The 23,432-nt window shown below is 37.9% G+C and overlaps 1 protein-coding gene across 1 annotated transcript in view; it reads left to right on the forward strand.

Moving 5' to 3' along the window:
- The window catches only part of smyd3 (SET and MYND domain containing 3), a 344,242-nt gene that overhangs the window by 81,020 nt on the left and 239,790 nt on the right, over positions 1-23,432 (forward strand). The window contains exons 3-5 of the mRNA XM_088908819.1: positions 4,786-4,893; positions 5,377-5,434; positions 7,513-7,649. Coding sequence (XP_088764945.1) covers positions 4,786-4,893; positions 5,377-5,434; positions 7,513-7,649 — 303 coding nt within the window. The remainder of the gene's footprint in view (positions 1-4,785; positions 4,894-5,376; positions 5,435-7,512; positions 7,650-23,432) is intronic.

Genomic DNA, 23,432 nt, shown 5'->3' on the forward strand with positions numbered 1-23,432 from the left:
TCAACCTTCCAGCCACAGGCGCAGATCCTTAGACACACAGCTAACAGCCCCAGAGGTGCTGTTGCGCCTTCTTTGTAGCTCCAGTTACATGCTGGGACCACATTAAATCATTAGCGATGAAGGTACCCAGGAACTTGTATTTTTAATGGGATTTGAAGCAATACCCCTTGTTCCTTAAAAAATGATACTCTCCATTTCGAGAAAACGCATGTGAATGCAGGCTTCCTAATAATCCTCCCCTACCTTCCAATTTAGCTACATATTGTTTTACAGTTATCTTCATGTTAAGTGTGCCTTGTGGCAATTCATTTATAGCAAACTCCTTAAATAGATTATGTCCATAGGGTCCTTCTTATTAACTGCAGCGCAGGTGTCATGGGCTGTGACAAGCTAGCAAACTAACTCACCATTGTCCGGCTATGCAAAATTATTATAAATTTGGCAACCCTAAGAACACATATAGAAGATGTTACAGGATAAGATCACTTCTCAGTTAAATTGAAAGTAGGACTTGCCCAGTTCCACTGTGCTCATCTTTGCTCATTTCTGCTTATTTATTCACAAATGCCAAAGCTGTTTTGTTGAATTCTGTGGGTGGGTTTGGAGTGTAAGTAACCTCAGTCCAGTGTTTTAAATTCTGAAATTGACAAACCCACAAAAGGTGGTATCTCTGTCAGTTTTAAAGCTGATGTCACAGTGCAAAGTTTAAATGTAGATAACATGAACAAGCGCATTGGAATGGATGAAAGTGTTACATCTCAGTGTTACTGAATTTTGAAAGTGAGAAGTTTAAAACACACCTGTGGCACAACTGTGAGAGCCATGGTGGGGGTGGAGGAGACCTGCAAGCTGCTGAATCACATTGATAAGCTTCTATGATCTCTGTATGTGTGGAATGATATTCTAAAAACATCTGACATTTTCTCAGTAAGTAGGTGGAGAAGTTGAGATTGCTGCTGAAGCTGTTAGATATTAGGAAGACCTTTGGTTTGTGTATCTTGTGTCAACTTGGCATTCCCAGGAAAGTCTAAAAGGGCTGGATGTTCATGAGCAATGTGCTGTCAGACAGTGGACTTCTGTTGTTTTCACTGAGGGATCCAGATTCTATGCTGATTTGAGTGACATCCGGACTGATATCTGCAGACAACTTGAGAAACATTACTTCCTGCTTCAATATACCATAAATGTGGAGGAAGATATATCATGGAGCAAACTCATATTTCCAAAATACTCTCTCTGCATATTTAGGATATGACATAGTAAATACTGTATCGTGCAGGCATCTTCTTTTCAGTACTGCAAGACAGATGGAATTTTCATAATGATAACATGCAGATTTGTCGATAAATCCTAACTATAATTATAGGTCCTATATTTATGTCCTTCATAATTTATTGACTCTTCACTATGCCGGAATTTATGGGTTAGCTCTTCAGAATTATTCATCAGCATTTTTTGTTCCCAAGTAACAAAGGAGTGTGAAGGTATAACCTGTCATATATGTTTTATGCTGTCTGTGTAGGTTTCATTTCACAATTAGTCTGAAAATTCATGCATAGAGTGTCTTGTAGTGGTAGTGGACAGTGATAGAGTCTAGATGTGAAGACCCAAGACAGGGGCTTGAAAGTGTTTTCCTGTAAGGGTTAAAGATGAAGGTTAGATTGGTTAAGAGAAAATAAATAATAGGCCCCTGCCCTCATCCCTCAGTGAAGCATCATTTCCAAAGTGAAAATGATACTCCTGGGCTAGGAGCCTGTCTTCTCCTCTATGTCCAATGCTGTAAATGATTAAAGATTTTTAATGTGCATCTTTTTCTGTATTTTTTTTTTTACTTTGCCCCAGAACATCACATTAAACGAGCTTGGCAAATATTTGAATGCTTGTGATGAAAGAGTTTGGTGTTGGTTTATCATGGCATGTGTGTGTGGAACGGCTTCAGAATTTGATTTCGCCCTCCTCCTCATCAATGCCACCCCACTAAGTGTATTCTCTGGTGTGTTATCACATGCTTTCCTGCGATTTCCAGGGCATCAGCAGAAAATGCGCTGGGGTGCCCTATTATGCACATTCCCCCAGTGTAGTCTCCGAATGATAAAGCATATGGAGGCTCTCATGCATGTTGCTGGTTTAGCGACATGCTCATTGTTCTGTGAACGCTGCAGCTTTTGCAGCTCCATTTGGATTTCTCTATGGAATTGAATGAATTAGAATTTAACTGCAGTGACATATTGGCCTTTGTGCTGTACAGACTATGTTGTTTTATGTAAGATATACATATTAAGGTGTGCTTTTAAAATGCTTTTAAGCATTTAGTGGAGAAATTCTCCAGGTTTTCTCTCAGCTTTGCAAGCGTGAATTTCCTGTAAGCAAAGGAGATAAAAAGATTTGTAAAAGCGGGTGTGGTTTCATCAAGGTTGGTCTATACCTTGTGGGAGGAGGGCATCCAGTTTATTTTTCCTTCTAATTTATGTCAGCTTTGTTTTTCCCATTGGAGCCCACAAGGTTTGATTGCTTAAGAATTTGAGTTTTAGTATCTATCAGGCCTATATAATTTAGATGTACTGTATGAATCTATTGGTTATATTTTGTATTAGAATTTAGTGTGTTGTTCTTTTAAAAAATGCAAAAAATTAGCTTGAGCATGACTTAATAATGCTGCATATTGATAAAACATAACATGTAGACATATAGTGCAACAGCTGAATCTAGTTCTCTAATGTGTAGATCATACAAAACTACACAATGGCCTTGTATGATTTTTTGCCTCTTTGGTAAAACATAGGTATTGATTCATTAAGCAGTACTAATCATTTCAGTACCACCTTTCTTGAACATTTCACGAAAAGCTGAGCTCCCTCAGAACAACTTGCCAAATGTACACAAGAAGCGGACACAGACACCCTGCAATGTGTACTCACCAGGCAGATTGAAAATGCCGGTTCCGTCCTCCTGTAGCCTTTAAAGCCCAGCCGGCTGTCATCAAACTGTTGTTGTCATGCTTTCAAAATGAGAAAAACAACACATAATATGTCTCCTCATCACTGTGGAGCCATGGAGCGGAAAAGACAGTTAAATGGCTGGCTGATCTCTGGCAAAGATGTTGGTTCATGTCAGACGTGTGACACGTGTACCTCAGAGTGAAGTAAAGCCTGTAACCTGGAGGTCATGCGGGTGATTATATCCTCCTGATGAATGCGGTGAATACTGCTGCAGTACCAACACCACTGGAGAGGAACTACAGAGGAAGAAATGTAGACGACTGACCTGTGAGGGAATCTACAGCTATGAGCCAATTTTTTTTTTGTTTTTTATATTGTACTTAATAATGTTTTAAAACTTATTAGAATATGCATATGACCTGTGAAAAGGGTGGGATGATACAGTATTGTGTACCAGCCACAAAAATCCAAGTGTCTTTTATGTTATGAGATGCTTCTTTTCTACGCCTTTGAAATGGTACTTTTGTCCAATGCTTTAAATGGTACAATACAATCAGTTTTGGACCACACTCAGTACATTTATGTTTATGACAATCCATTATAAAAAGTGCATCTGTTTCTGTATTTGCTGTGGTAGAATGGTGACATTAAATTAAACTTTGGTTAATTTCTGTGGCAATGGTTTGAAATATGTTTTCAGTTCCCTAGCATGGAGTTGCTTTTAAAACAAAACAAATTCCCAGGTTATTGTTCTGTATGCTTTTTTGGATCCTTTGGATGAATTGTTTTGTTGTCTATTTGAAGGTGCCCTAAAATAGTACTGTAGTATAGCAGAGTTCTCTACAAAAATCCTGTTTTAGATCAGATTTAGAGGGTGGCTGTAAGAACAGATTTATTGCTGTGCACTAAAAAGACTTACTGTACATTCTTACAATACTATTTATGGGAACAAGTGTGGTAACCAGTCATAATGCACAACTGCAGTGGCATAACACGTTCAGTCCAATTGAAAGGTTTTTATGCTGACACATTATTTACATTACCTAGACAATAAAGGGAAGAAATAAAAAAAAACATGATCTGTAACTACGTACAAAAAGACAGAATTCAAATCATGATGTGTTATGTTGAAGTTGTATAATGTACTATTAAGGCCCCATTTAGACTATTGTCCGTAGTTTTAGTCTCCATATTTCAAACGCAATATTTTTGGACTCTGGAAGCTGTCCGGATACATTCTGGGATTAAGTGAAAACTATGACCTGATACAAGTATTCAAAATCCTTAAAGGCATTAGCAACGTCAACCAAACGGAATATTTTCAAAATAAAACCATTCAGGGTGAAAGTGGAAAGGTACTTAAAACAGAACAGGAAGCAAGATGTAGTTGATGCTGATACCCTGGATTCCTTCAAGAAACAGCTGGATGAGCTCCTTGGATCACTAAGTTACTAACTACCTCATGGGACATGTGGGCCAAATGGCCTCCTGTCCTTTGTACCCTTTCTCGTGTTCTTTATGTTGAAGTGACTTCTTAGTTCAGATTTGAACGACAGCTCATGAACAGTGCTGTGTCTCGTGCCTTGGCTAGCTGTTTTTTTAATCCAGTGCTGCAGGCTGCTGTGGACATGGCAGAATCTCACAAAGACTGTGCTTCGTTATAATCCGTATTTTCTCACCATGTTACAGTGCATGTGATTATGGTCCTTACATGGGATTGTAATGACGTTTAGCTCTCCTTTGCAAGTAGACTTGTTCAGACTGATGACTACAGTGAAAGTTTTTTAAAAAAAAACATTCCTTATTATCTCAAATTCATCACCAGCCCATCCTCTCTTTTTTTTAGAAGGCCGCTTGGTCAGAGCACAAGAGAGAATGCAAGTGCCTCCGGAGCTTCCATCCCAGAATCCCGACCGACTCCGTGCGGCTTGCCGGACGAATCGTCTTCAAATTAGTAAGCAAAGTTAACTGCGCCCTGCTGGAGCTGCTTGCAGGGATTGTACGCTCATGTGTGTTAATTACTGTACTTACCGGTCCTTTCAGAAGGTTACATTCTTATTTATACTCTTTTGCAAGCGCTTTGAGAAGCCACCATTAAAAGCACCATATATAAGTTTATTATTATTAATATACCAGCAATTCCAAAATAATATGCAAATAATGTATTCAAAGCGACTTGCATTTGTAGGTGCTCTTGCAGCTGACCATTGTTATTGACGTAGTCTGAGTGATGTACCATGTTCAAGGATGCAATGGCAGCGCCCCAGCTGGGATTTAAACCTACTAACCTTCCAGAGGAGTTCAGAGCCCTGTTCACTGCTTCTTACTATCAATGTACATCAGTGTTTTTTGGATTAAAATATGGGTGCCTGAATGCTAAATCATTCCTTGTTACATTTGCAAGAGCTAAATAAAATTCCTTACTTTCTTACAACAGCTAAACTATTCATCCTGTCCTTCAGAGGAGCTGTTCTCTTTATTGGAACATGAATCACGTAAGTGTTTAATGGACTTTTTTCAGAGGTTTGTAATTATTTCCCCCCTCTGAACTTTATTAATGATTGAACGTCATCAAGTAGCACACACGTATGTCCAACAAGGTACTTCTCTTTAATGTCAAGAGACTCCACCTGTCACAGATGAGCATGGTAGAGTAAATAAATGATCTGTTAGATACTGATTAGCATAATGGCTTTTATGTTGAAATGCATTTTTTTCTGCCTATGCATATGGGTGGTTTGATCTAAAAAGGTAACCGTTGGTGCTTATTATGTGCTGTCATCTTACTTTATATGAAGAGAGCAAAGTCCAAGTTGTATCGTTCATTCATTTACAAGCATAAATAAAAACTAAGAAATGCTTCAGTGTTTAAATACCACACTGGAGTGCAACAGGGGAGTGCAGCCATTTAGTTCAGAATAGCATCTTATATACAGCTTGATAGTAAATTGTATAATTACGGGGTGTCAAAAGATGTTTTGTTCATCATCCAAACTGATAGGGATCACCACACATTTTGGACACAATTTTTATCATAATTCTTTCACTAGCAGAAATCTTAATCCACTTTAACTCAAAATCAGCAGTATAATGCTTTTGAAAACCAATTAAAACTTTTTGAGGAAATGAAAAACGTTTTGAACTACAGCATAGATAAGTAACACAATCAATCCAGACCTCCGACTGTGCCATTGCTGCAGCTAAAGTCTTTGTTACTTGCATGGTATGAACAGAATTCCCCGTTTGAAAGTTATAAAGAAACTGCACTCAACTCTGGGTTTATTTCTCATTTATTTCTGTTTCGCTGGCTTCGAAACCACACGCTTGACATGGAGCTGTGCTGTTTCAGCTGTTTACATCTCAGGCACTGTAAACATCCACAGTTCAGACTTTCAAGTCTAATAATCCCTCTCTGGTTGGCATGTCTTTGCTATGACACAGTATAACATAATACAGCTCCTGTATGGAAGGACATTAAGATTGACCTTATTTAGTCAAGGATTACAAAAGCTGGATGCTTTGAAACATTGGCTATTCAGTATACTGTGTATGATAACCAGTTGTAATGTGGATACTCGACAGAAATTTATGAGCTGGATAATGGCACAGAAGACAGTGTTCTTGGTATTTCTGTAATTTAAATCTGAACTAACTTCTTCATTTAGAAGTTTTTTTTTTCTTTAAGGTTATTGTTTTTGATAGTTGAATAATTCAAGGTTAAGAAAGTAATTGTCATTCTTTGATTGTGAGTTCAAGTATGTGTGATTATCATTTGCATTACGTGCAAATGTGTGCATGTTTTTTATACAAGGGATTTTTGGATTATTATCCTATGAGCCCCAAAAATAAAACTTTGTTAAAACTCAGGTAAATCTGTGTCAGAAGAGACAGAATTTGTTTATAGTGAAAATGCCAATGGCTCCTTAAACATACAGATGTTTGTGAAGGCGACAAAAGAAATGGAAGTGCAAAATAATTAAAAACATAAAGGTTTCAAAGAAAAGGAGGCCTTTTGCCTTTTCTGATTCTTTCCAGGGCTGCAACTTCCACAACATGGCTGGGAAGCCTGTTCCATTCTCCCACCAAACCTAAACTGCTTCCTGTTGTGAGTTTTACGTATACAGTAGATCCATTTCCATGCGGTTTCCACTTGTGTCCTCTGGTTCATGTTTCAGTGTTCATTCTGAAAATGTTCAGTGCGTTGCATCAGGATCTGGGGATTTAGAGAGAGCCCTAGTCCAGTAAGATAAGATCATTCCACTTGATACTGTGTTGTGTTCTTACTGTATGTTTCCACTATGCTCTAACCAAAACACATCTCAAAACAAGAGCAAAGCTATTATTTGGTCAAGGCTTTCTTTGACACCTTCAGCTTCTTTATTGCTGTCGGAGAACTGCTGACTTCAGTCAGGATGTCAGTATTTATCTGCTCAAAGACTCAGGTGAAATGTGTCCTTTCTCTGTTGTTCTGACAAAATGAAAGGGGTTTGTGTCTCTAGACCGTTCTTTTGCTGTTGGTTTTTTTCATTTCCCCTTGGTCAGTGGTTGCTTTTGTGTTTTTATCCTTTGTTAGATATCAAAGAGATGAGCGAAGAAAAGAAAGAAGGCCTTGGGCACCTGGCAGCAATGCTGCAGCTTTATTTAAAAGAAGAAGTCGGCGGTTTATCCCAGCTGCCTCCTGGTTTAGATATTATCCACCTCTTCGCCATAGTAAGTCAGAATCAATTTTTGACTATTTGGACCCTTGTCAAGTTCCATCTCAGTCTGCATTTTTAGGCAATATCATACCAAGGAATGGTTTAGTATGTCACAGCAAAGCATTACTCTTGGATGCAAAAGATTGAAGTACAGTATTTGGTCATTTGCATTAAAAAGTTGTTTGGCGCCACAACAACTGTTTTTGTTCCTACTCCTGCCTGTTGCTTATCTCTCCTCAAAAATAGCCAGGTGGCCCGTCTTGCATAATTGTAGATGGTTCCCAGTTAATTCTTAAGTTAAGCTGGCAATCAGGTACTTGGTAAAGACTTCATTTATGCAGAAGACAAAAGCTTTTTATTATTGTAATTTCTAAATTCAAAGTATTCAAAGTATTCGTGAACGTGTGAATGTCTTGGAGAATCTCATTCTGCAATGTTTAGCAGAAACCCATAGAGAGCAAGGCAAAACCAGACCAAATAAATCACAGTAAGTCTTATTTCACTTCCATGCAGGGTTATGGACATGGTATATAGAATTAAGCGAGAGAATATGTATAGCAATAGGGATCTACATGATAGTAGCATGGATTTATGGCATTCTTGCATTTTAATTAAAGATTGTAACACTGGTGTGGTGTTACTGTTTTAGGTAAGGTGTGCTGATATGACTTTTACTGCTTAGGCCATCAAAAGCCTTTGTCAGAAAGAGATCTAAACATAACCTCCATTTAAGTGATTGAATACAATAAAAAAGAGTGATGTGGGTGTTAAGATATTGTGCAGTACAGGTGCAGCAAAAGGGTAGCAAATCCTTTAAAGCTCTTGGCATTAGTGTAATGTTGCAATGACCTCAGTGTTTTCAGCCGAGGCCATCTTAAATGCCAATCAGATTTATTTTAGCTGCCCAAGTAATTCATACTGATTTAACCTTTAGCCATGCTTTATTTTGTAAACCTCCCTTTCAATATTTCAACAATAGTCCTCTGCAGAGATCTGTCATCTTTTATCTGAAAATGAAATACCTTCAAAGAGGAATAGTCAGCGACCCTTATGTGTTGCGGTCCCTGCATTTACAATTAGCTTGTCATTGTGGCTTCCTGCCTTATGACCGGTTTGTGTGTGCCAGTTTCCAGGACAAGAAAGGAGACTCCGTAGAACTCACAGCTTGCATCTATAACCCAGTAAAAGCTGAAACGTTCTGTATAGCAGATGGAATAATGCAGTGTTGTTTTTGTATGGATAAGCCCTAGTTCAGAAAGAGAAGGCGACTAATACAGTATGTACAGTAAGAGTAGAGGCGCGCCCAACATGACTTTGTGTATACTGAACTAACACTTACTACTTAAGACTGAAGCCTAGAATTTTTTTGTGGAGACTGAAATATGCTTAGAGGACATGTGCTTGCATTCATTTTCACAAATTTATAGAAATAAGTATTGATAAGTTACATTTTGCTAGTGAAAAGATTGTCTGTGTCTCTTATCTGTAAAACCTGTTTAATTGGCCTGTTTGCTTTGTATTATCCTTGGTAGGACATTGAAAACAAATGATCATAGGCATCTCTTTGAAACACTGCATCAGTATTTGTCAATAATCGGAAATGTACTGTACACACAACCAAAACTAAAATCCAGACTTTTTTCTCCTGTTCCTCCACTAAATTGTGCATGCATGTGTGTCAGGCTAGGACAAACAATCATGCTGTGCAATTTCAGAAGCAGCGTTTTGCAGGTCTTTGGAAAGGTGTGACGTGATTTTTTTTAAAATGTGAAAGTAAGTCTCATGTTTCATTTTTTTCATATCTGTTACCCATTGCTTCTTATGTTTTTGAAAGACAGCTAGACATTTTAGAACTGTAGAATGTTTTCATTCCCAGAATCCATCAGAAAAGATGGAGAACAGTTCTTTAATCCACACGGACAAAGTTATAATGGAATCTGTCAGCCCATGTGGAACAAATGAATAGTCTAAATTGATTTTTTTTGTACTGCATTTCTCCCTTTTCCTCTTAAATCTATTGCTTTAAATAATACATTTATAAATACTATATGCCAGTACTTTTGAAACTCTATTAAATACATTTAAATAATGCATTAATTTACATTTAAATGTATTTCTGGCACAAAATGACAACTATTTATGTAAAATGCAAGTCATATTACGTGTGAACCAGATTAATATGTTTTACAAATGCATTTAATTATACTTTCAATTGCTATTCAGCATGCAAAACTGAACTGTCTAAATCCAAGACGAATAATTTCAGATACTGTAACTTTTTTCAGTATGATCTGCAGTCTTAGTCATGACGTATCCATGTGGTTTCAGAAAATCTATAATAATAAGCAGTTGTTACTCACATGGATTGTACTCTACTCCATGTTGGCATAATTGCCTTTTGGAAGATTATAGATTTTGTTTGTCTGCTTAACCGTATATGCCACAGGAACATAGTGGTGATTTAGTTGGTTTATCTGTTCATTTTGTGATATGGGAATAAAGTCTACGTCTAAAATGTAGGTTGGGATTGGTTTTATTTTTCATTTCCCTCTCTTTACTGGGAGATTTTGCAAATGGGAAGGTGCAGTGAAATCATTCTAAGCTTGCGGCAAATTGGAGGAGAGCAGGTCTGCCCCATTTATAAAGGAACACATGAGTGAGGGCCTCTTCCTTAGGAGTTGTTTTATCAAAGGAATCCATCATCTCTGTATCACGGCTTGCAGGAGAGAGAGAGAAAAGCTCTGTCAATATTAAAAGCTTCAGAGGCATGCTTCTGAGGAAGTGATGGATGGAGGGAAATATGATTGGACAGGCTTGTAAATACAGGATGTCAAACCTGGTCCCAACTGACCAGTTCCTGCTTTTTGTGACATCAATGCCACATCAAATCCCAGCTCTTATGCCTCAGACTTTTCTCCCCCTCCACAGCATAGGGCTTTATAAGCAGGAAAACACAAAGGTAGAACTTGACCATCTGAAAACAGATGTGGCCCTTACTTATACTCAAAAAGAGCAGCTACATATATTGAAATAAAATTTTGATTGGTTATGGTTTTACCTACTGTATTGACACTCATTCATCAGAAAGCAGCATTTGAAAATAATCCTAGAGTTAGGGAAGAAACAATCAAATGAAAATGTTAATATATGTGAAAGACTAACTATTAAGTATCACTACAATATTGACAAACCATGTTAGCCAATGTGGAACATGAAAGCCAGCATCAGTGAACATGATACGTTATTAGCTTTATTATTTCCAATATGTTTTCCCCCTCTTCCATCACAGTGGACAGAAATTACATTTTTTACTCCCGCCATGCTGCCTACCTGTCTTGAAAGATGGGAGCTTTATCAGCAACGATGCTTTTTTGTTGAGGGAGGTATACTGTATGTACGAATTGTTCATTTTAGGACTTTAAATTGTTGTAATTTATTTTGTTATAGTTTTGTTAATATTAATAGTAATGGCCATTTGGTAAACATTTCTTTAGCTTGTATAAACGTGGCATCACATTGAGCTACTGCAGTATTCCTTACAGTAGGACCTTAGTTTTATACTGTATTTATAGCTACAGGACAGTAGGGAAGATTCTGTAAGTTGCTCCGAGTGGCACAGAACTTGCACTGGCAACATTTTTGTCGCACACCATTTTCCTTAACCACTACAGATTTATATTGAGAGCAAAACTGAAATGATCATTAGCGTTGATATCAATATTTATAGTTGATCTAGAAATTTTACACTGTACAGTTCCACACTAAGGCAACATTAGCTTTCAAGTACAGTACATACAGTTTTGTAAATTTATTGCTGACATGACGTGTGTCTAAGTAGGCTTTAGACACTGATTCTTAGGGTTTGGTTTGGTCTGACCTAGTTATAGGGTGATTAGAGTTGAGGCCCTCTACTGTCCTTGACCTCAGAGCGGGAGAGTAAGAGGAGGTCTCTTTCTTAACCTGTTACAAGGTGACATAGCTTTAAATTCTCCTGAGGTGGAGAGCTGGCCTTTTGGCATAGTGGAATTCACTGTTGTCTGTAGGAGGAGCTTTGTGGCTTGGGGCTCGAAGTGCACTTGAGAAAGAGCAACTGAAGCCTGGTACGGTAAGAGACGAGATGTCATTGTCACACATTCAAAGCATTGGATGGGAAATACTGTACTGTTCTTGCAGTTGTCAGTGTGATTCATGCCACAGATTATTAAAGACTTCTGCTTATGAACACATGCAGTATTTTAATTTGGGTTGTGATTCCCAACCCAAATCCATCCTCTCAGAAGAAGGAGCAGTGGTGTGTGGTCCTGATTGGATTTGTTTTTTTCAATTTGATGCTAGATAATTTTCAATAGCATAAAAACACTGAATGTAAATAAATGCCTCTGGAATATTTCACATTGAGCGATGTACATAGAGGTGGAATGTTTCTTGATTTTTTTTTCTTGTTAATAATTTGTAGGCTATTTCCACCCTTGTTGGGATGAATTTAAAACGTTAGCGTTTTGAAACAGATGTGCTTTATCAGAGCTGTGGCAGACAGATGAGGAATCAGCCTTGTTCTGGGAGGAGGGGGAGGAGGAGTTTCAGAATAATGGGAAATGTAGCATGCAGGGCTGTGCTGAGTGTGATTTATTTCCCTTTAGTGGCAGAGGTAATAACTGCTCTTTTTTCTTGCCTTTTCCAGCCTCCTTTCTTCCATCGTAAGCACTGCATGTGCATTTTCCTCATATCCCTGAAGGCCCAAATCAGTAATTTTTATTGTTTGGTTTAACGTTTCTGTTATGTCTTGCAAAGGTTTTTGCAAGAGAGATTGTGTAGGATGGAGAAACACAATTTAAATGTCTCTCATAACAATAACAAGTACTTGCTAAGTGAGTGCTAATGAATTACAATTAGTTTTTTTTTAAATATTGGGAAACACTCAATTTCTTTGTTTTATTATGCAGTGTTTGAGAATTAATGGTTATTTCCGTCATTTTTGCTCCAATTACTTTCTAAGTTCTAAGTCACAGGTACAGGAGCATCTGGGAAGGCTGAGAACAATGAAGTAAGATCCTGAAAACTTGCCTGTGCTGCACTGCTGAGATTAATAGTTTGAGGAGGGGGGGGGGGGGTCTTCAAGTGTGATGGGCTTTGAGCACAGCTCAAAGGAGTTGGAGCCCACTGTCATTAAACATACCTAAGTGAAATGAATGAATTAGCAGTAGGTGTTATGGCAAGGATTATTAAGCCTTGAAGCCTTTCAGGTGCTTCTGTATTTCCTATGGATACTTCAGCCTCTTTTTTTTCACACATGCAATTAGTTGTCTTAGAATGCTATGCTTATCACAATAAACACCAGACTTTTAGGATTAATATTTCTCATTTTACCTACATTTTATTTATCCCCACCTTCCATGGGGGTTGGGATATTTTTTTATTACAGTGGGGCCTAGACCAGCATTTTAGAAGGAACTGTTTGACAGATACAGTATGCTCATTTTTTGACATACTGTGGAGAATTTAAATTGAAAGGACTGTAGTAAACATGGGGCAGTCACTAGAGGGTAGTAAAGAGACTGCTAAAAGACCTTTGTATAAAGCCCACATTTGCAAAATATAAAATTGAGTGAATGTTAATTTTGGGGAATGTTGTGATGTTCACATCGATTTATTTTGTATACAGATGTGTCTGTTTCATAAGGTATGATCAATAGAGCAAGAGAGACTGGTTGTGGTGGCAGCAGCTATATTGCAAGTGGTTTGGCGGTTTGGTTTGGTGTCCTAGACTGTTGAGCAAATACTTTCAGAATAAGTTCAAACTGGGTAGAGGTATTTTGCCATTTGTTTTTGATACAGCCTTTTGATTTACTTTCAACATGATCCTCCTGGATCCTTTCAATTTCCATGCTGTCTTGAGTATATTTTAATCTGCATAAATCCCCAAACTGCTGTTCTGAGTGGGGTGGAGCGGTGGCACTGTGGCTAAGGATCTGCACCTGTGGCTGGAAGGTTGCCAGTTCAAATCCTACGGCCAGCAGAGGAATCCTACTCCGCTGGGCCCCTGAGCAAGGCCCTTAACCTCAGCTGCTCCAGGGGCGCCATATAAATGGCTGACCCTGTGCTCTAACCCCAAGCTTTTTGGCGGAGCGGTGGCTCTGTGGCTAAGGATCTGTACCTGTGGCTGGAAGGTTTGCTGGTTCAAATCCTGTGGCCGGCAGAGGAATCCTACTCCGTTGGGCCCCTGAGCAAGGGCCTTAACCACAACTGCTCCAGGGGCGCTGTACAATGGCTGACCCTGCACTCTGTTTTCAAGCTTCTCTCCCTGTCAGTGTGTCTGTGTCTCATGGAGAGCAAGCTTGGGTATGTGAAAAGATTAATTCCTAAAGCAATAAATTGTATAGGACTAATAAAGTGATGTTATGTTATGTTCTGTATGTAGCAAAATATATGGATATACAGTACATATACTGTACAGCCTTGCAAAAGCATTCAACCTCTTGCAGAGGTTCTGTTTCCTTTTATTTAAAACTTGCTGTCATGACCCTCTGAAGTATCATTTCCTGTCATATACACACATTTCTTTACAAATTCAAAGCCAAAAAAAGCAAATAGATAATATAAAAGAAAAATTGAAAAGTCAGGATTGCATAAGGATTCAAACCCTTTGATGTGGCAAACCTAATCCTTCGGATGAGATGTAAGACCGAGGTCCTGACTCTCTGTGGTCATTAAAAAATCCAGGGCTTTTCTTGAAAAGAGTAAGGGTGTTACCCCAGCATCCTGGCCACATTTCCCATTGACCTTTATCAATCATGGTCTCCTAATAATCCCCATCTCTGAATTGGCATCATCACTCTGTTCTCCTCCCCACTGTGATAGCTGATGTGTGTTGACAGTACCAGTGCACTATGGCTGCCATCGCATCATCCAGGTGGGGCTGCACATTGGTGGTGGTGGAGGGGAGTCCCCATTACCTGTAAAGTGCTTTGAGTGGAGTCTCCAGAAAAGTGCTATATAAGTGTAAGGAATTATTATTATTATTAAATTAATTTACTGCACAAAATTATCCTAAAAAGCCACACAATTAGCTGAGTGGACTCTGAGTGCAATAATAGGTGTTCACATTATTTCAGAATAGATACACCGATGTCTGCAAGGTCCCTCAGTCAGGTGGTAAGTTTCTGTGAGGTGGCTGTGTGAGAAACCCAAAATCTTGGCTCAGAATGTGGGCCCAGAGGTGGAGCCTTGAGCCAGGATGGCCATCTGCTAATTGAGAGAATCTGTTTGATGAGGCGCAGCTGGTCTGAATGTATAATTAGTACTAAGGGAGAGTGAAATTCCACATGAGGGAAAGAAGCTGTTGGGATAGGCTCTGTGTGGCATTAGCCACTCCTCTGGGCTAATTAAGGAGCTTATAAGACCAGCTGGGTGCAAAAAGGTTTCAGTCTGTGTCTGGGTCCCAGTCAGAAATGAGAGAGTGAGAGCTGTAGTGGGTTGTTCTCATTAGTAACAGATTGAGCTGGCTTACAGGCCTGTGGGACTGAATGTGCAAGGGATGCTTGAGGAAATACATTTTAGTCTGTACTAAGAGGCATGACAGGAGCTTTATATGCCAGGCTGAAGTTGACTGCTGAGGAGCAGGGAGGGCCAGGTGAATCGGGGCTGATGATAGACACAGAGGCATGGAGTTGGGCATTGCTTGGCAGTGTAGTCTCCTCCCATCGGTGAGAGAGGAGTCTAGAAAGTGTTGTTTGAGTTCTGAACTCTCCTTATGTCTTAACATCAGCTGTCAAATGGGTGATCTCTGAATGTGGGTAATGAGCGATAGAGAAAACAACATACTGGCTACTGCTGTTTCTGGGTGCAGGTCTTGATTAAAAAGTGGTGTTGCTGGCCAAAATGGATCAGCTGGGAAAGATAGTGGTTGTTAGTGGAGATCTAGTGCCTGGTGACGAGCCAAGAGAAAAGTGATATTGAAGTGATTAAGCTAAAAAGTATGTAAGACAGGGCATCCCAGAGACAGTACAACACAGTACAATTACGCAAGTACCTAGTGATTATTGAAGAGCTTGGCTAAATAGGAAAGCCCTAGTCAGCTGGGATTTGACAGTGGAACCAAGGGCAAAGCAACAGTGGAGGAAGATGTAGGGGTGTGAACGAGAAAGACTGCTTAAAATGCAAAAAATAGAAGTGACACTCTAACAGTTCTGGACCTTGGGTGCTGGTTTCAGTTAAAGAGCTTTCAAAACAACTTGGGGGAAACATTAAATTCCTTAAGAGCTCTTTGAGCATGGGGACTTCAATCATCAAGATGTAGAATGCATACTGTATCATGACACCCTGACACTGCCTAGATCAGGTTATCCCACCAAAGTGAGCAGCCATCCACCTAAGAAACCTATTAGGAATACTACTATAGAATCCAAAGAAACATCTGAACTCTGCTGTCCATAGGTGATACTCAAGCAGCTTGAGAGTTCTTGAGTAAATGTGTCAAGGAGAATGGCCAGTATGCAAATTGGTAGAGACTTACCCAAGAAAATGGCTGTAACTGCTGCCAAAGACAATTTCACTAAATAATTCACAAGTTCACAAGTATGAGTGCTTATATAATCATTAGATTTCAGCTTTTTTCTCTTTTTCTCACTGACATTTACTGTAACTTGCAGTGTATGACCTCCAGAAGTCTTCAGTTTGAGTTTCAGGTTTTGAATACAATATTAAGTATAAAATGTGTATGCATCATTATGTAATTTTACAAAATGGGATACCATGGTACAGCAAGGGCACCTAAAGCAGGAATCCTTAAGGGTCTCCAATGGCAATTAAGGCAGCTTCAGAGTTTCTGCACTTGAACTGCACTTGACCCTGTTGATGTTGACTCCCTGGTCAGGTTGCACAGTGAAATTGAGGGGGTGGACTGTTACAATATACACAAAGAAAGAACAGAGAGATCATAGATTTACTAGTGATAAAGTGGAGAACTTTTTTATCAAACTTAACTCAGAGTTGTTAGAAAAAAATATAAAAGCAACACTGCAATTAGAACACTATGGCAAACCCATCATTTCACATACAGGTGATTGTACAGTATTAAAACAAGCAAACCCAACAAGCAAAGACACCCGAAGAAGGCTTCACGGCCGAAATGTTGTGTTTTCTTTCTTCTCTTTTCAGCATGGAATAAACCTATCACTTGTTCCAAAGAAACAAAAAAAATCAGTTGATATAGTCAGTACTTTCTGAAAGTGTTGAAATGTGTTTTGTAAATTGTGCTTGACAAAATCTACCTTGGAATATTTTGGTATCTGCTTGATACCTTTCCCCTATTCTTGATACCTTTCTTCAACTGTCGCTCAGATTTGTTTAATTCCTGTCTCAGTTTTTGTTCATGGTACCACTGCCTGCTCTAGGCAGAGACTTAATTGTACTCCGAATGCATCGTAATATGGATTTTATCTGTTTGCAACATGAGGAATCACTCAAAAAAGGAATATTAGTTCAGAGGGAGGGTGCATTTTTTGGATTGTAATGTACATATACATTACATACTAAACTTTTACAACAGAAAAGCTATTTGTTTTTCATGTGTGACATTGCTATAAGCTGAGAAGTTTGCTGTACTGATCAATCAATGCAACCGTGCACATAGAGTAATATAGGTGCACATCTATGCATTTAATTTATTTTTATTACACTACCATGGTTTTTAATAATAATAAGCTTTATTTTATATAGTGCCTTTAAAGGTGGTTTCTCAAAGTGCTTTACAGAATGACAACATTTCTTTCTTTGTACAGTACAGTATGTATTTGTAAGAAGACAACCACTTCTTACTTGACTTGAAAGGCAAAAAGAGCTGAAAAGTAAAAATTCCTAGAGGCAAATAAGGTACAATGTTGCCTGGGTAGGATGGGGCTGGTCAGTGGATCCATTTTTCCTGTGTTGTTGATGTCTGTGTGTTATGCCGTGAAGGTCTATGTCAGTCCTATCCTACATGAAAGCTCAGCCTTTGCTTCTTCCACTCGTAGTTCAAATGCACATGGAGGAATGGTGATATTATTTGTCTTTTCATCTCCCTAAGGGGTGTGTAGCTCTGTCTGTTGGAGTGAAAACCGGGATTTCAGGATTTGTGGATATGAAAGGGCATACGTATTTGGCGAGTCCGACTTTTTTTTTAAAATAGGCTTTCATTTAGTTTTTGCGTTCTTGGCATCATGGTGTACAGAATATTTCCTACTGTAAGTACTGTAGCAAAGGCATATGTTTTTTCTCTTTAGATCCGGATCTGTGGTGGACAAGATTGTAGCCCAAGGTTAATACTCCCACAACCTGAGTTTTAGGTTGGGGAGGAATGTGATGAATTTCCCTGTTTTTGAGTTGAATCTAATACTGTATGTTATATTAACTTTCACATGACTGATGGAGCCTTGGGGTATATGCTCAGAACTGTGTCTGCCCTGGGACCAGGAAGTTCAAGTTTAATTCCCCCTTACTTCCTCTCATGCAGAGTGTTGGGTACTAGTGTAAAATTCCAGTGATACTTCAAACAAATACAGCATTTACATGTCTTATAGTAATCACAGCTTTTCCTTTAAGGAACTCCAGACCTGCACAAGTTAAATTAGAATTTCAAATTTTCATGTGGGAGACATATATGAAGTTATCGGAACCCTATTTTTGTTGTTCGGGTTGTATTTGCATTGTGTTTGAATGACTTTCATGGATCATCACATATTACAGTAGGTCACATGGATCTACAGTGGATAGGAAAATGGCTCCTACAGGTGTATGTTAACATTAACAAGTTTTTCACAATTTTCAAAAGTCATGTTCTGTGTTGCCAATGTATTCCACAGTGTTTTTTCATGGTTGGCACTCATGTAAAATTCGATGAATATCATTCAAACAATGTCATTTCTGAATGTGCTTGACCGCACACACTAGACTAGGCCAGGTTCTCTCTCGAAGTCATTCACCTTAACATGCTGCATTATGAAACTTCAAATTTCTTGGTTGCTTAAATTGCATGTGTTTGTAACATTTTTATATTAAAGTGTTGTAGGCTTATCAATAATAGTGGAACAGTACCCTATGGAAATTGTAGGCATATGTAACTGAATCAAGTTGATTGATCACAGCCTTTGGCACCCATACGAAAGCTTTGACATTTCATTCTGGTCTTAAGTTTTAATGGTTAATTTCTCAGTAAAATTAGCTGATCATTCCATGAGTGCAGATGTGGTCGGGGTTCTAGTAACCTAAATAGGAAAAGCAGTTTAAAACACGACCAAGTGACTAAGCCTCTGTTTGTCTGCTTCCAGCTATACTGTATTTTTATTTTGCTTTTGTTAATTTTTCAAGCAATTGCTTTTTTCAAGTGCCCTTTTGGATGTTTGTTTTAGAAATTCTTATTTTTAATCTGCTTTTGATTTTGATCGAAGTCATTACTGCAGAAAATTATTCCACATCTTTGAAGCTCTCGGGAACAAAAAGAAAGCCAATCAACATCACACAAAAGCTAAATCCCATAAAGAGAAGAAAGGCCTAATAACTCTTATCAGGGCCATAATCACAACTAAACATTTGCTTTGCATTATTGAATAGTGATGAGTATGTTTTTTGGATCATTAGATAAAAAACTTTCAAAGCTTTTACATTTTTTTTAATATAATGAAGATCAAGACTATTTGAGTTCTTCATGTGACACATATTCATAAAATAAGAGTATCATTCTTATTCGGTTCCATTGTGACGAGCCTTTTTTCTTAATTTCTAACTATTCACTTACTTTCTTTATCATATCATTACCTCCCCTTGTACCTGTAGCACTGGATAATACATTATCAGTGCCTGGACCTAGGTTTAGAATATTCAGGGAAAAAGCAGCCTCATAATTTATCCAGTCAACCCACACTCTCCTAGCTAGTTGTGTATATTTGGTGCAATGTGTTCACCATCCTCTTGGCACAATGGTACAGGAGTCTTTAAGGATAAGCTGGTGTTAGTATTAAAAGAAAAACAAAGGAAAATGAGTGGTGAGTCATAGTCTGGTCAGGCTACAGTATTGTTTGTGTTCATTTTCAAAGACGTTATCCTCACAGATGAAAATCTGTATCAACCTGAAAAAAGACAATTTACAGTTTAAGTCTATTTTTATTTTGAGTGGCTTTTCATGCTTCTCAGTAATCTCTAAAATGCTTTATTACAAAATGGGTGTACTAAAAATATTAATGTCTACTAAAGTCTTCTGAAGTATATATTGAGAGACCGTAAAAATGAAACATGATATTGTTTCAATACTAATTTGTATTTTTTATACCTTGCAATACAAGCTGGTGCAAACAAGCTGTGGACTAAACAAATCACTTTTACAGTTTAGCAATTTCCAACAAAAAAATCTGTTTACTGGAAGCTAATAGTTTCTAAGAAGCTGTACAGAAAAACACAGGTTGGCTTATTAAGTAGAGAAATAGTTCTAAGAGAACCAGCTGTGTGAGAACAATTGGTACAATAAAGGTAGCATGTTAATGGAAAAAAGTATAGATACAGTATGTGCCTGGGTCACTTTTTTTTACTTTGAGTAGTAGGTAGTGGCTTTTCTGACTGTTACTGGGACAGAGTGAGGGTTTAATATAACTGCATGATCCTTTCCTGATGGCAATTTCGTTAGTCATAGGCATGTACAATATTGCACATTTTACAGATTACAAAAGTATTTCCACAGACCGGATAAGGAATCTGGATCAGGGATGTGTATGGCAGGTTAGAAGATCAATCATTGTTTTTTTTTGCTTTTAAATTGAAATGATGGTATAACAGACACATCCAGCCCTCCTCCGGGAGAGCCCTAATCCAGTTGCCAATAAATCAGCAATTTCTAAAAACTTGGCTAGAATAATAAAAACTTTTTTTTTAATTAGTCCATTTATAAATCTTCTGGTACAGGAATCGACAGCCTTCAGGAACCAGAACTCCCTAAATGCAGCACATTATTTGCTTAATTCCTCAGTCAAATGTTTTCCCATTCTTTTGTAACTGGTGATTTGGGGTTGATCTACTTACACAGTCTTTAGATTTGGCCTGTCCAGGGTCAGGGTTGAAAATGTCAGATCTATTGTACACAATCCTAAACTGATAACTGCTACTGTCCTAAATAACAGAGGTTTGTAGAAAATATATAATGTCCTCTGGGGTATGTTCGCACACGGGCTCCTATCTGTGCGCTGGGCTGAATAAATGACCATCCCAGGAAGCTACAGGGAACACCCTGAGTGAGCTTCCCCTTCACATAGTCCAGATAATCCCTTATCTCAGCATGTACCACCGTGATGGTGTGATTTCTGAGGTGTTCTCTGGTCTAACAAACCTGACGTTTCCATTCATCTGCTTGTTTTACAACAATGCCAAGACATGCTTGAACTAAGCAAATTTGCTGCCCTTTTTTAAATGCAGGAGATTGGATTCCTACTATATATTAATGTAGTCACAAACTAATATACTGTAGATGAGCAACTTGGTTTTACATTTCCATGCTGGAGGTACAGTAGCTGGCTTGATTGTGTATTATTATACTGTACCATGAAAAACAACTGTGGTTTTACGAAGGAAAGGTAGAGTCTTATGAAAGAATGTTGATAATATGCCTGTTTCCATGCATTAGCATTTACTGCATCATTTATTACTGATTAATGTTAGTCACTTTCAAGGCTATGCACAGAGCTTTTTCAATGTCATGCACTCTACAGTAGGTGACCCTTAAGTAGATTATTTAAAATTTAAAATTAATTCCAAAAATATTATTAGATCAAGAAAATTTCAGTAGCCTTCTGCGTTTGTCGGTCTCCATTTTGCTATACAATTACTTTCTGCACACTAACTGTACATGCCTATAAAATCCTACATCTTGTTGCTCATAAGATGCTTGAGTAAACCTACCTGTGATATCAGCTACAAGGTCCTCAGTGTAATATCAGGGTGCTGAACCTATTCCACATCAAAACTAGTGTTTGCAAAAGCACTTGACACTCTCTTTGTAACATGTTCCAATGAGCTCATTTACATCTGGCAGCCTAAAGGCTGGTTTCAATGTTAGATGGATACTAATAATCACTCTGAGCACAAGCAAGCTGTGCTGTATGTGAAAGTAAACATGTAGAGGCTCATGATTAAATTGCTAATTTTATTTCCAAACTAATAAAAATGCATGGATGAAATTAATAATAAATGAATGAGGGAATATTGTTTACACTTACTGTATATTTTTTGATGGTACTCCTTTAACGTAGTTCTTAGAAATGCTATATTGCAGTACATTGCATATTTAGAAATCTGATTTGTAGTTAGTTTTATTTATGTACTGTACCACTCTAAATAACTAGAACAGTCAAGGTAAAAATAACCAGGTACTGTATGTCCTAATTGGATATTTCTTCAGTACTGGCCATCTTACTTGGGCTGTGAAGGCACGCTTTAATATCCTTAGGGAATCAAACAGGAAAAAAGCCTGAACCGAAGGCTAATAATTAATTAAAATGTAATCCAAATAAATTTCATTCAGATTCCATAGGAGTTAAGAAATAAGGGCTACATAATTAAAATTTATGTTTTTTGAAAGATGCATGTTCAGCTACTTGGTGTCATGTCATCTAAGATTCGCAGTAGTCAAGACAGCCAAACTCCCTTCATTCTTTGTAGTGTAAATGAAACTGAGGACGTTTTTTTTTAACATGCCTTATTAGCTTACAAGCCTTAGCTGGTCCTTCAATTTCAGATTCTGAAATGTGTAGTTTTGCCAGCATCGAAGGTCTTATTGGGACATACAGTATCATCAAAACTACCAGATACTGTTAATTGAATCTTAGTTTTCCTGTCTGCTTTACTCTTATGTGTCAGACCTAAAGACACAAACTACTGAGATGCATTTGACAACTTCAGCATTCACAACTAGTGTTCCCAGCGTATTTAGAAATCCTTGGAAAGTCAGAAGGGTACAGCTTGTAAAAGAAGGTAAGATGTGGAAATATGAAATGTCCATGCATTGGTAGACATGGAACAACCTGCTCTACAGTTAGTGGTATGAAATTACATTGTCAACAGGTTGTCAACTTTGCAGTTAGGAGTGTTGGACAGCAAACTAAAAGGTGAATGGGTACAGGGGCAGCAGATATCAGATATAATTAAAATATGAAATAAAGTATCATTTTTTATGTTACTAAGTGCAAGCAATAAATAGTTTCATGCATAGACTGTGCTAAACAAATGTATCAGTGTGCTGTATTCTTAAAGCTTTGTTCCAGACATTCAGTACAGCATGTGAATAATTACTTTATCTATCTTGTTAAAATAAACTTTTTCTGATATCTATAAATGAAAATTGAAATTGTTTTATTTGATTAAATATCAGATTTTATCAAAATTAAAAAATATGTATCCTCTGTAATTGGTCTAATTAAAGAATCCTAACTGCTTAGGCTGTGGCTTTTTATTTAACAAATCAGATTTTTTGTATAAATCTGGTATTAAAAGGTAATATCTTTTAATTAGATTTACATGTAATTTAAATATAAATCTAATAATTTTAGATTTCAATGTAAATGAGCCTAAACAGCCTTTAAGATTGTACTATACAGCATTAAGCTGCCCGTCCATGTTGTTGAACCCTGTACCACTGCTTCTTCCAAGAAATGGCTGGATGAAATCCTGAGATCAATTACCTACTAGCAGCTAAATGAGCTGGATGGGCTGAGTGGTTTCTTACCATTTGCAGACTTTGTTCTTGTTAAGTGTGACCAATGAGGTTCTGCAGTCACAATAA

The sequence above is a fragment of the Atractosteus spatula genome, chromosome 2 (genome assembly GCF_055471065.1).
Source record: "Atractosteus spatula isolate fAtrSpa1 chromosome 2, fAtrSpa1.hap1, whole genome shotgun sequence".
NCBI lineage: Eukaryota > Metazoa > Chordata > Actinopteri > Semionotiformes > Lepisosteidae > Atractosteus > Atractosteus spatula.